This window comes from Podarcis bocagei, assembly GCF_964188305.1.
Source record: "Podarcis bocagei genome assembly, chromosome: 7".
Classification (NCBI taxonomy): domain Eukaryota; kingdom Metazoa; phylum Chordata; class Lepidosauria; order Squamata; family Lacertidae; genus Podarcis; species Podarcis bocagei.
Window position 1 is genome coordinate 6554790 of NC_138132.1, and position 14127 is coordinate 6568916.

The 14127-nt window shown below is 51.5% G+C and overlaps 1 protein-coding gene across 2 annotated transcripts; it reads right to left on the reverse strand.

The window, feature by feature from the left end:
• Window positions 1–112: 112 nt before the first annotated feature.
• GGN (gametogenetin) lies at window positions 113–10164 on the reverse strand. Of its 2 annotated transcripts, none has more exons than XM_081200244.1 (4): window positions 10052–10164; window positions 5352–7663; window positions 1505–1704; window positions 113–294 (listed from the first exon to the last, which is right to left on the reverse strand). In XM_081200244.1, the coding sequence occupies exons 2-4, from the start codon at window positions 7647–7649 to the stop codon at window positions 162–164; spliced, it is 2631 nt and encodes an 876-aa protein (XP_081056370.1). In that variant the 5' UTR covers window positions 7650–7663; window positions 10052–10164; the 3' UTR covers window positions 113–161. The 2 variants fall into 2 exon arrangements, with proteins under 2 accessions (XP_081056370.1, XP_081056369.1); XM_081200243.1 differs by lacking the exon at window positions 10052–10164 and adding an exon at window positions 9249–9986.
• Window positions 10165–14127: the final 3963 nt, after the last annotated feature.

A 14127-nucleotide genomic window follows, 5' to 3' on the forward strand; every position in this document is an offset into this window, starting at 1 on the left:
AAACCCATCTGCACAACTGGAAACCCGTTTGATTCCAATTTCAGGTCTCGAGGAGAAGTCCCAGCAGACTGCAGGGAACCCCCGCCACACGAAACGAAGCCACAGGCCAAGCTGGTGTGATGTACAGGGTTTATTTTTTGCAGAAGCCTGGGGAAGGGGGTTCAGTCCTCATTGGCAATGTGCTGCTGTTCATAAGAGTCCAGGCAGAACTTGGTCCCGGCAACAAGCGAGACGGCCAGCATGGCAGTGGCGACCCAGGGTGGTTCGGTCAGATGGTTGGTGGAAGGATTGAGCCTGTAAAACGGGGAGGAGAACAGAAGCATAGGTGAGCTGGGTGGAGCTTTGCAGAGTTAGGCCTCTTACAATGGCTTGATTGAAATGCAACTGCGAAAGGGCAGCTGGTCAAAGAATACCCAGGATGAGCCTCAACGGATTAGAGTCGGACACGACTAAACAACAAGAAATTTACATGCGAGAATAAAAACCTTTAGTACTTGGGATGTTCAGTTCCCATCAGACGCAGTCAGCACAGCTAGTCTCTGCCTTTGAGAAACAGAGTTCTGCAGCCCCTGCTGCCTGGGTGTGGCATGCTAGGTAGGACTGCACGGGATAATCTGGGTCAGGAGACAACTGGCCTTTTTAGCACACAGCTTATCGCTCTCAACTAAACAGCCTCGGCCCAGTATACCTGAAGGAGCGTCTCCACCCCCATCGTTCAGCCCAGACACTGAAGTCTAGCTCCAAGGAGCTTCTGGCGGTTCCCTCATTGCGAGAAGCAAAGCTACAGGGAACCAGGCAGAGGGCCTTCTTGGTAGTGGCGCCCGCCCTGTGGAACGTCCTCCCACCAGATATCAAGGAAATAAACAACTATTTAGAAGACATCTGAAGGCAGCCCTGTTTAGGGAAGCTTTTAATATTTGATGAATCATTGTATTTTAACATTCTGGAAGCAGCCCAGAGTGGCTGGGGAAACCCAGCCAGATGGGCAGGGTATAAATAATAAATTATTATTTTATTACTACTACTATTATTATTATGTTCCAGGCATAGCTACACCACACACTAAAAAGCTGGTTTGGGTCATTCTGACTTCCCAGGGAATCATGGGAACTGTAGTCTTTGGAGGGCAATGGGAATCCAACAATTCTTAGCACCCTCCTCAAACTACAGTTCCCAAGATACTTCAGGAGCAGCCAGGGCAGTTAAGAGCATTTGCAGCATGCAAGTGCCTCTTTAAGAATTGGTGCCTGAGTTGGATTTCCACCCACTCTTTTCTCCCTGTCCCTTTCTCCTTGGTTTTTTTTTACTGTAAGCCTGTGGGGCAGGGGACTGTCTTGTTTTAATTGGCTATATGGAAGCCAGTCTAGGAGCCTTTGGGGATAAAGATGTAGAGTGCTAATGCTAATAATAGTAATAAAAATAGTAATAATAACTCCCCCTGCCCCCAAAGTTTGTTTTGTGACCAGCTGCTCGAGGTTCGCACTCGAGGCTTCAGTCTGCTCACCAAGTTACGATGTTCTGGGGCAGTTTCCTCTGCTCCTGGTGTTTGCAGTAGCACTTCCTGGAACATGATTCTGCCACCTGGAAAGCCGGCCAGTGGTGTGGGGGGGATCCGTTCGCCTCTCCGCCAGGGTCTGGACCAGTCGGGGCGGAAGCTGCATCCTCGTCAATGCTGGCGGGTTTCTCCAGGGGAGGGGGCGTTTCCTGGACATACAGTGATTTTATTTGCTTAAAACGTTTCCACATCATATTTCCTATGCTCAAAACAGTTTACTGGAAAGTCCAGTCTGGATGATGATGATGATTTACATTCGTATACCACTCTTCATCTGAAGATCGCAGGATGGTTTACAACATAAAAAATGCAACATGAAAACAAAAATATACAAAAAGCAAGCAAACAAATCAATAAAGCCCTGCTCCTAACAGGCACAGTTAAAAGGCCATAGAGTGTCAATCAGCCCAAGGCCTGGCACCTAAAGATATGTAACAAAGGTGTCAGGGAGAGCATTCCACACAAGTTGGGAGCCACCACAGAAAAGGCCCTTTCTCACGTCACTCTCGAGACCCCTCATGGAGAAGGGGCTCGTGATGATCTCAGGGTCCAGGTAGTTTCATATCAGGGGAGGTGGTCCTTGAGGTCCTGAACTGTTTAAGGCTTTAGAGGTCAAAAACAGCACTTTGAATTGGGACCGGAAACTAATCGGCCAGCGCAGTTGGACCAGGATCGGAGTAATATGCTCAAACCGTCTTCAGCCTGGCCGCTGAATTCTGCACCAGCTGAAATTTCCGGACCGTCTTCAGAGGCAGCCCTACGTATAACGTGTTGCAGTAATCTAACCTAGAGGTTACCAGAGCATAGATGACAGAAGGCAAACTATCCCTGTCCAGATAGGGGCACAGTTGGGCCACCAGCCGAAGCTGATGGATGGTACTCTGCGCCACTGACACCACTTGAGACTCAAGCAACAGCGAAAAATTCAGAAGTGCCCCCCAAGCTACCAGGTCCTTCAGAGGAAGTGGAACCCCATCAAAAGCAGGCAACCTCCCAGCCGTCCAGTCTATGGAACTTCCCACTAAAAGAGCCTCAGCCTTATCTGGATAGAGCTTCAATTTTTGGGCTCTTATCAAGGCAAGACAACGGTCCAGCACATCCACTGCCAAACCTGCATGTGTAAAGTGGAGCTGTGTGTCTTCCGCATATTGCTGACCACAGACTCCAGATAATCCAGCTCTGTGGTTTCGTGTAGATGTTAGGGATTAAAATGGGACCCTGAAGAGCCCCACATTGAAGGCTCCATAGGGCCAAAGAGCACGTCCAGTATATCTGAAGGAGCGTCTCCACCTATACTTCAGGGGGGCTCTGGTGATGGCCAGCTTCATGTGGAATAAAGTGGCCCTATGGATACCCAAGTTCAAAGTCCCGCCAGGACCACATAACACCGGTTCTGAGAGATCTGCATTGGCTCCCAGTACGTTTCTGAGCATGATTCAAAGTGTTGGTGCTGACCTTTAAAGCCCTAAATGGCCTCAGTCCTGTATACCTGAAGGTGCGTGTCCACCCCCATCGTTCTGCCCGGACACTGAGGTCCAGCTCTGAGGGCCTTCTGGCAGCTCCCTCCCTGTGAGAAGCCAAGTTACAGGGAACCAGACAGGGCCTTCTTGGTAGTGGCACCCGCCCTGTGGAACGCCCTCCCACCAGATGCCAAAGAGAACAACAACTACCAGACTTTTAGAAGACATCTGAAGGCAGCCCTGTTTAGGGAAGCTTTGAATGTTTAATAGGTTGTTGTATTTTAGTGTTTTGTTGGAAGCCGCCCAGAGTGGCTGGAGAAGCCCAGCCAGATGGGCGGGGTATAAATAATATATTATCATCATCATCATCATTATCATTCTCTGGAAACAACCATCCAAGTAGGACAAGATCCACTGCAAAGTGGTGCCACCCACCCTCAACTCAGAGACAGCCACTCCAGGAGACTATGGTCGATGGCACTTAAAGTGCAGGTCAGGAGCATTCCAGACCCTGAGATTTCACGGCCCAAATCTGAGACCTGGTGATGTCATGGGGAAAGGCCCCTGGTGATGTCAGGCAGGCCAGCCCTGGAGATGGAGGTTAATTGGGAGAGTGGAGGAGGTCAGACTCCACCACAGAGTGTCTGTGCTATACAGTGGTGCCCCGCAAGACGAATGCCTCGCAAGACGGAAAACTCGCTAGACGAAAGAGTTTTCCGTTTTGGAGGTGCTTTGCAAAACGAATCTCCTATGGGCTTGCTTCGCAAGACGACAATGTCTTGCGAGTTCCTGCGTTGTTGTTTTTCCTTTCCCCCCCTTTTTCTAAGCCGCTAAGCCGCTTATCAGCTGATCCGATCAGCAGATAAGCCGCTAAAAGCCGCTAATAGCGCTAATTCGCTAATCCGTCAATGGGCTTGCTTCGCAAGACGAAAAAACCGCTAGACGAAGAGACTCACAGAACGGATTCTTTTCGTCTTGCGAGGCACCACTGTAATTTGAAGCTGGGCTGAAGCATGCAAGCTACATGCACAGTCTTCTTAATAATTCTTCTTTATTATTAAAGACACTCCCACCCACCTGGAGATTCCAGCCCTCTGCCTGCCTCCTCCCCGGAGGGGGCCAGGAAAACCTGGAGACTTCAGGTCAGACCTGGAGGGATGGCAACCCTACCTGACATCATTATGAGGTCAGGTGATATCTTCAATGGGTCTCTTCTTGGTGCCCATCAGCTGATGGGTACCAAGAACCAGCTCCTTTGAACGTGCGCTGGCAGCAGCAATGAACACATTGCTTCCAAGGCAGCTCCTCACCCCGCCAATCAGCTGACTGGCACTGTGAGAGAACCCCTCTGAAGCCCGTCTGGCTCTTCGAAGCTGCTCCCTCCCAGTGCCCAACAACGGATCAGGACCTAGAGCCAGCCCCATTCTGCTAAGGCAGCCTTTCTCAACCTGTGGGTCCCCAGACGTTGTTGAACTACAACTCCCATCACCCCTAGCTAGCAAGGCCAGAGCTCAGGGATGATGGGAGTTGTAGTCCAACAACATCTGGGGACCCACAGGTTGAGAACCGCTGTGCTAAGGGGTTCCCAATCTCATCCATGCCTTTATCTGCCCCACATGCAATGTCACATGATGTTCGGTGTGGGGCAGGTGGGTGTGGTTTTGGGAAAAGATGCCTCGTAGACCTAACAAGGACCCCTGCCTGGCCCTGTATACCTGAAGGAGCATCTCCACCCCCAATGTTCAGCCCAGACACTGAGGTCCAGCTCCGAGGGCCTTCTGGTGGTTCCCTTCTTGCGAGAAGTGAGGTTATAGGGAGCCAGGCAGAGGGCCTTCTCGGTGGTGGCGCCCGCCTTCTGGAACGCCCTCCCGTCAGATGTAAGCAAATAAACAGCTATCTGACTTTTAGAAGGCATCTGAAGGCAGTCCTGTTTAGGGAAGCTTTTAATGTTCGATTTCTCACTGTGTTTTTATTTGGAGGGTGGAGCTACCCAGAGTGGCTGGGGCAACCGAGATATATCACACCCCTGGGCAGGCATCCTCAACCTTTTCAGACCCAGGACCCATTTCCAACCCAAACATGCCTCTGGAGACTCATTTCTTAACCTTTTACTGTATATATGCATGGTGGTTGTGCTCCCATTGCGACCCACCTTCGACCAGACCCACCAGTTGAAGACCAGTGCCTCAAGATACCCAAGGCTTTGCTTGTTCCAAAACCAGGTTGGAAAGGATGTAAAGACACATAACAGGTCATTAACAGCAAGAAGGAATGAAGAGAGTGGGTAGCAGCCGGCAATGAACCAAACAAAGAGCAGCCAAATCCATGAGACTCACCAAAGGCTCGCCAAAATAAAACGGCCTGGCGACGTTTTCGAAAGGCGGGAAGAGGGGGGCACCCTCTAGCCTCAGGGAGCTCATCCCGTAGCCTCGGGGCCACTGCTTCTGCCCCTTCCCCTTGGGCGCTTTCACTTTGGGCTGCCCTGAAGTTTTGAGTTTCTCTTTGGACTTTGCGGCGGACGGGCCTTGTTTCCGGATCTTGGGCCTCGCCTGGGCTGCAGCCAGCACCTTCTGTTCGGGAATCAGTCTCACGGGGGCGCACCGGGCAGAGGCGGCTGGACTGGGGGCCTCCAGCACCTCCCCGGGAGAGCAAGGCCTCGGGCCTAGCAGGGACGCCGGGGGCTGGTCTTCCTTTTGAGGGAACGGAGGAACGGCCAGCGGAGAATGGCCGCCCCGGACAGCATTACAGGCGGGTGGCTTCGCTGGGCCCGTTTCCTTGGCAACCCCTTCCAGGCCCTGCAGCCTTCTCCGCGACCTCTGGGCAGCCTCGTCAGCCTCCCCGGGTGCTTCGTGCTCTGCCAAGAGAGCCACAACGGGCTGAGGGGAGCCCATCGCCTCGGCCCCTTTCTCGCCAGGGCTGGGTGGGTCGGCGCAGTCCCTGCCCCCGTCTTCAGCTCCCGCCGCGGCCTCATCCAGAGACACCTGGCCGTCGTCGTGAACAAACCAATCGCACTTGGGGTCGCTCCCCAGGAAGGCCACGACCTGGGACACGGCCGTTCCAAACTTGGGCAGCTTCCGGCCCTGCCCTTTGCGGCGCTGGGGGTAGGGAGTGGGCGGCCGGGGCCTTTGCCACTCCGGCCGCTTGGTGTTGCCGGTGGACAGCTCCTCAAAGAAGGTGACTACTTGCTGGCTGGGGGCGTGGGGGGCAGCGGGCTCTTTGGGGGTGACCTTCTTGAAGTGCTCCAGGAACAGCTGGCTGAGCGAGGAGAAGTCCTCAGGGTTGCTCCTCTCCAGCCCTTTGAAGGACGGCAGCTTCTTGCCCGCCGCGGTGAGGTGGTGCAGGGCTTTCGGCAGCGCCGGGGCAGTGCCAGCGGGCGCCTTCTTCTGAGGGCACTGCTTGAGGACGTCAGCGTAGGAGATGCCGGAGGAAATGACGCCCGCTTTCTGCTTGACCGCCTTGATGCTGGGCGGCCACTGCCCCGGCTGGATGGTCACTTTGTACAGGAAGTTGAGGCCTTTCTCCAGCAGCTCTTGCATGGTCTCCGAGTTGACCCCTTCCGCTCCCAGAGCCTCGCCCTTTGCCCCGGCCTTCGCCTCGCTCCCTGAGCCTTGGGCCTTCTCCCCGGGGCTGCCCGGTGTCTCAGAGCAATCCGCAGGCAACTGGGAGGCAAGGGCCAGGCCCCGGGAGTCTCCGTCGCTGCCAGGGGCGCTGTCCCGCTGTCCGGGACTCTCTTTCTCCTTCTGCCCGGACCCCCACGACAGAAGAGCCTTCTTCCCTCCAGGTGGAGCCACACAGCCGGACACAGCTGAGCGGCTGGCGCTTTTCTCATTCAGAGGCCAAGGCCCTGCCGCCGCGGCCACCGCCACATCCTCGGCCCCCCTTAGAGGTTCGGCGCCGTGTGCCGGGCCCGTTGCCTGCTTCTTGGCCGAGGGAGCCGACTCCAGCACCCGCTCCTTGTTTTCAAAGTGCTCCTTGGCGCTGGCTTTGATGTGCTGGGTCCAGCAGACCTCCATTTCCGCCACGTCCGGGGGCGCCTCAGCCGCCGGGCCCAGCTCCACCAGCTTCTCGGGCTGCAGCAGGAGGCCGCCCATGCCCCTGGCCTGAGGAACGTTCTCTGCCTTGCCCTTCCCCTTTGCCGGTGCTCGCTTGGCCCCCAAGTCCCTGGGGTCAGAGGGCAGCGCTGGGGGAGGCCTCAGAGACGCTTTCGGCCCCTTGGGGTCCTCCGGCGGGGCGGGCGCTGAGCTCGGCCTGCTCTGGAGGTCCGCCCTGCTCAGGCAAGCCAGCCCCCGCTTCTCCACCCCTGGGTCCTTGTCGCAGAGGCTGCCCTCTTTGATCCCGCCACTGGCTGTGTTCTGCGCCCACATGGAGGAGAGCTTCAGCTTCGATTTCTTGGAATGATTCTTCCCCATCTCCGCAGCAGCCCCCGCCGGCCTGTCCCCTGCCCCTGGCTCGGTGCTCAGCAGCTGACTGGTAGCTTTCTGCTCAGGGGCCTGGAGACCCGGGGGGCGGCTCCCCAATTCATGCTTAGCGCCGCTCGCACCCCGGTCTGGCTTGCTCCTGTCCGGGTTGCCTTTCTCCTCCCCGTCTTTGGCAGTCTCTGATTCTTGTGTGGCTTCTGATTGGACATTGCCCATTATATACAGTCATCCTAGGAATAATAATAAAAAAGTCCAGTGTGAGGAGGAGGATGAGGAGGAGGCAGTGGCTAGGGGAGGTGATGCAAGGAGCGTGATGGAGACAGAGACACATGAGCAGGTTCATGGAGGATGACCCAATTTTGCCTGAGCGCAGAACATGTGGGCAGCCCAGCACCCTGAAGAGAAGAAAAAGAGTTTGGATTTGATATCCCACTTTATCACTACCCTAAGGAGTCTCAAAGCGGCTAACAATCTCCTTTCCCTTCCTCCCCCACAGGTAGTGAGTGGTGAGTGGGGCTGAGAGACTTCAGAGAAGTGTGACTGGCCCAAGGTCACCCAGCAGCTGCATGGGGAGGAGCGGAGACGCGAACCCGGCTCCCCAGATTACGAGTCTACCACTCTGAACCACTACACCACATGACTATCCGCTGCCACAGGCCAGTTTGCCATTGCCAGCAACTGGTATTCAGAGGTGTAACAGCCCTGACAGTTGGAGGTAGAACGCAGCCATGTGACCAGTAGCCTATGGTAGCGTTCTCCTCTGCGCATTGGTCACTTCCTGTTTTAAAGCAGCTACGATTCCCCAAATTACCTGGGATGAGGTGAACCACTCTCTGAGGCGGATGGGGGACTCACAGCGACAGTCGGCACCCTTAACAAACTGCAGGCTATTTGTAAAAGGTAAAGGGACCCCTGACCATTAGGTCCAGTCGTGTCCGACTCTGGGGTTGCGGCGCTCATCTCGCTTTATTGGCCAAGGGAGCCAGCGTACAGCTTCCGGGTCATGTGACCAGCATGACTAAGCCGCTTCTGGCGAACCAGAGCAACGCACGGAAACGGCGTTTACCTTCCCGCCAGAGCGGTACCTATTTATCTACTAGCACTTTGATGTGCTTTCGAACTGCTAGGTGGGCAGTAGACTATTTGAGGGGCCATCTAAAGTGGCTCAGTGCCGCAGGTTCCTGTGCTTTTAACGGGATCTTGCCATGCGCTTTCTCCCTCGAGAAGCTCCACTTCCTAAGTGTCTGTGCTTCAGGCGGATGCTTAAAAGCAGAGGATCGGGGCCAGTTAAAAAGGGAAGCCGTCAACCTGCCATCTCAGAAGATGAGAATGGCCTCCAGAGGGTTGGCTGAGAACTGCATGTCTTCCTAGATCCTTTTCTTTTGGGGGACGGGCCATCGGCTCAGGGGTGCAGTATTTGCTCTGCAGGCAGAGTCATAAAATGGTAGAGTTTGAAGGGACCGCAAGGGTGAACAAGTCCAGGGGTCTTTCACCCGACGTGGGGCTCAAACCCACAACCCTGAGATCAAGAGACTCATGCTCTACTAGCTGGGCTCTCCCAGAGCTACAAGAAAGCTCCAGATTCAGATCCCAGAAGCATCTCCAGGTGGGGCTGAAAGACACCCCTTCCCCGAAATCCTGGGGGTGCTGCTGCCTGCCAGTGTTGACAGTAATAAGCTAGGCAGACCCAATGGCCTGCCTTTGGCATAAGGCAGTTTCCTAAATTCCTCTGCAGGGGGAACAGAATAAGGCTTAATGCTTACAAAGAAGGAAGGGGGTGTTGCTGGGTTTTTTGGGGGGGGGGGTTGGGAGCACCTGAGTTTTCTGCCTACAGTGGCGGAGCCTTGGGGGAACTGTTCATATTCAAGCCACCTCCTGGTTAATTTGTAGTCTTCTCAGGTACGCGCACTGAGCCATCCCGAATAAATCCTCTTCTCAGTGAGTTTGTTATAATGGCCTGCTTAAGCACTGATCCTTCCTCCACTAGATCCCATTCTTAGAAGGGGGGACGACAGCACGAGTCTTGATTGGATCCTTTCCAACTGGATCCCATTCGCTAACCTTCAAGCTTTGGGTGCTACTCACTGGGTTACAAAAAACTTGCAACTCCTTTCCATCTGTCCTCCCTAGAACTTGCCCACCCGAGTTTTTAATAAGTGGCTGTCCCGTTTGGATCACTTCTTAATGGATTTAAAAAATATAAATGCCTCTCCTCCTTGGATTTACGCTCAGTGGATCTTACTGAGTTTTTTTGTTTTAGTTTTTTTTAAATAATCCCCTCTTCTGATCTCTTTCCTTACTGGAACTGGCTCCCTTTTCACTTGGATCCCTCCTCCGTGGGTTTTGCTCAGACGAATGATCCCTCCAGAAACCCTTCTTACTGTATCCAACTCACAGGCTTAAAAGGGCGCATTTTGCTTTACTCCCCACCTCTCTGCGGGATGCCTACTCAGTGAGTAAAATCAACAAACTGAAACACAACTGGCCCTTCGCCCAGCCCCCAGCTGTGCTCCACGTGCGGGTCTCCACCCAAACCCGTTTCCAAGTTTGCCCCACCCACTCAGGGCTGGCCCCTCCCCCTCCGGCCCCTCCTCCAAATTGCGGCCCCTCCCACTCACCGCCTGGCTTTGTGGCTGCTCCCGGACGGAGCTGGGGAAATGGAACGAGTGGGCGGAGCCGCAACGGATATAACGGACGCTCCGCCCCTTTTCCCCCCCTGCGGGGGGAGGGGTTGGTAAGAATGCTGCCTCAAAGCCCCGCCCACCGATCCTGTGCGTAATTGCGCGCGGGTGTGGCAAGCCCGGCTTTGCAAAATGGGTCTTTCTTTTTTTTAATAATAATGTTTATTGAGTTTCATACAAATATAACACATACTATAAAACAACTGAAACAAAAATAAAAAAGATAAAACAAATAAAGCGAATAAAAACAAAAGATATAACAGCAAACACAAACAATACAAATTGATTAATTAATTAAACTTGCAACCTCATAAACATATCGCTTGACTTCCTCTAGTCCCTCCCATCTGAATTTCCTTGTAACTGAATGTAGCAGTTTTCCAATACAGTATCATTATTCAAAATCAATATTCCAATTAGATTTCTTAACTTTTCTTAACATTCTAAATCTAAATTTATTTAATTAAATCCTAATTTAATCCTAGGCCTATTTGGTCCTTTCAGGTAACTTCTAATTTTTAATGTTACCATATTTATTGAAATAGTCTTTAAATTTCTTCCAATCGTCTTCATGCTCCTCTTCTTTCTGGTCGCGGATTCTTCCAGCGAGGTCAGCTAGCTCCATAGAGTCCATCATCTTCATCTGCCATTCTTCCACAGCTTGTGTTTTCCACTTCTTGGCTATTAAAATTCAAGCAGCGGTTGCGGCATACAAAAATACCTTTACATTTTCCTTGGACAATTCAAGACCTGTTATTCCAAGGAGGATGCAAAATGGGTCTTGTTGCCAATGCAATTCTGGGCTGCATCAATAGGAGTATAGCATCTAGATCAAGGGAAGTAATAGTGCCACTGTATTCTGCTCTGGTCAGACCTCACCTGGAGTACTGTGTCCAGTTCTGGGCACCACAGTTCAAGAAGGACACTGACAAACTGGGACGTGTCCAGAGGAGGGCAACCCAAATGGTCAAAGGCCTGGAAACGATGCCTTATGAGGAACGGCTAAGGGAGCTGGGCATGTTTAGCCTGGAGAAGAGGAGGTTAAGGGGTGATATGATAGCCATGTTCAAATATATAAAAGGATGTCACATAGAGGAGGGAGAAAGGTTGTTTTCTGCTGCTCCAGAGAAGCGGACACGGAGCAATGGATCCAAACTACAAGAAAGAAGATTCCACCTAAACATTAGGAAGAACTTCCTGACAGTAAGAGCTGTTTGACAGTGGAATTTGCTGCCAAGGAGTGTGGTGGAGTCTCCTACTTAGGAGGTCTTTAAGCAGAGGCTTGACAACCATATGTCAGGAGTGTTCTGATGGTGTTTCCTGCTTGGCAGGGGGTTGGACTCAATGGCCCTTGTGGTCTCTTCCAACTCTATGATTCTATGCTGCATGGGATTGTTGCTCTCTTGAGTCACAAGGTTAACCCCCAACACCCCCCCCCCAAGAAAAACATGCATTGGGCCCGATTTAAACAAATGGTCAATTAAAATCACCTTGCTGTACAACCAAACAAATAGCTTAAGTGAATTGGGGAAGTTGGCTAAATTGCAATGCATTTTCAAGATGACCCAAAGCCGGCTGAGACAGGGAACCCATGGCACCCCAAAGACTCCAGCTCCCATCAGCCCCAGCCCAGCATCAGTATTGATTGAGCAGTCACGAAATTAAAAGACGCCTGCTTCTTGGGAGAGAAGCAATCTAGACAGCATCTTAAAAAGCAGAGACATCATCTTGCCAACAAAGGCCCATATAGTTAAAGCTATGGTTTCCCCAGTAGTGATGTATGGAAGTGAAAGCTGGACCATAAAGAAGGCTGATCGCTGAAGAATTGATGCCTTTGAATTCTGGTGCTGGAGGAGACTCTGGAGAGTCCCATGGACTGCAAGAAGATCAAACCTCTCCATTCTGAAGGAAATCAGCCCTGAGTGCTCACTGGAAGGACAGATCCTGAAGCTGAGGCTCCAAGACTTTGGCCACCTCATGAGAAGAGAAGACTCCCTGGAAAAGACCCTGATGTTGGGAAAGATGGAGGGCAGAAGGAGAAGGGGATGACGGAGGACGAGATGGTTGGACAGTGTTCTTGAAGCTACCAGCATGAGTTTGACCAAACTGTGGGAGGCAGTGGAAGACAGGAGTGCCTGGCGTGCTCTGGTCCAGGGGGTCACGAAGAGTCGGACACGACTAAACAACAACAACAACAACAACAACAAGTTCACAGCTGCTGGAGTGCAGTGCTTTCTTGGGATCAGCTAATCAGGGGAAGGAGTCGATTTTATTTGCAATCGTGGCTAAAGAGTAAAGTACCATTTTTGTTCTGGAAAAAAATCCAAAGCCCCTTGAATAGGACCGCTCAAGAGTCACCAAAATAAAAGCAGGCAGGTTTTTGAGTCTTGCTCTTCATCGAGCAAGATGTTCAGCCAAGGAAACAGCTGGCTTGGTATTGAAGCCATAACATCTGCATAGAATCACAGAATTGTAGAGTTGGTCATCTAGTCCAATGCAGGAATCTCAGCTAAAGTTGGTGGCCATATCGCCACCTCCTGAAGGAATGAGTTCCATAGCTGAACCATGTGCTGCACTGAAGAAGCCAAGCAGCGCCAGTAGGAGTTGGAGTTCAAACGTTGCAGAAGATAGGATAGGAGCTGTAGTGGATTGCTCAGTGGGGACGCTGAAATAGGCAACTTCCATGCTAGGGATCACTGGGGAAGGAATTGAACATAAATCTGCCGATAATATAATGTCATTCTTCAGAGAAGGGCAGCCAAAATGGTCAAGGGATGGAGCTGCTCCCCATGAGTAAAATTTGCAGGGTATGGGACCCTTCAAATAACAGGTGAGGGATGCAAGTTTCGCTGTGGGTTAAACCACAGAGCCTAGGATTTGCTGATCAGAAGGTCGGTGGTTCGTATCCCCGTGATGGGGTGAGCTCCCGTTGCTCGGTCCCTGCTCCTGCCAACCTAGCAGTTCGAAAGCACATCAAAGTGCAAGTAGATAAATAGGTACCACTCCGGCGGGAAGGTAAACAGCATTTCCATGCGCTGCTCTGGTTTGCCAGAAGCGGCTTAGTCATGCTGGCCACACGACCAGGAAGCTGTACGCTGTTTGGCCAGTAAAGTGAGATGAGTGCCACAACCCCAGAGTCAGCCACAACTGGACCTAATGGTCAGGGGTCCCTTTACCCGTTTGTACAAAAAAACTAGGTAGACACTGGTAACGCTGCAAGTTGTGAATATCCGATGGAGCCAAGTGTTGGAAGATTCGGGGCAGCAGGGGTGCCAGCTAATAAAATATTGGGGGGGGGGAGGTACCCCCTGCCCCACATAACCTATCACAAGACACACCATTTGAATGGCAATGCCTATCAATTTTCGGGCCCTCCTGGCTCAAATATTTTATGGGAGGGGGAGTCTTGGCCCCTAGGACTTGGCTCCTATGCAGGGCAGATAAAAGAGAGGACTTATCCATGCAGACAGAGTTAAACTATGGAACTCCCTGCCACAGGAAGCAGCGATGGCCAGATTCATGGAGGAGAAATTAAAGACTATTTGAATAAATATCCTAATATTAAAGATATGTAACCACTTGAAAGAACCAATCAGGCTTAGGACTAAATTAGACTTAAAAGTATAAATAAGAGAATGTGCTATAAGAAAGGTAAAGAAATTGGAATATGACTGTAATATTGTTTTATGAAATAATGATATTGGAAACTGCTACATTCAAATTAAGAGGAAATTCAGATGGGGGAGATTAGAGGAAGTCAACTAAAATGTTTATGAAAATGGATTTTAATTAATTGGCTGAGTTTCTTTTTTTCTGTTTAGGTATGTTAAGTTTGTTATTCTTTTTTCTTATTTTTCACTTTTTTATTGTGTTGCTGTTGTTGTGTTGTTGTTGCATATTCTCTTTTTTGTTATGTCTATTGAAAATTAATAAATATTATGGTAAAAAAAATGATTCATGTAGGAGAGGGGTATTTATGGCTACTGGCAAAGGTGGCTGAATCCCAGGTGCTG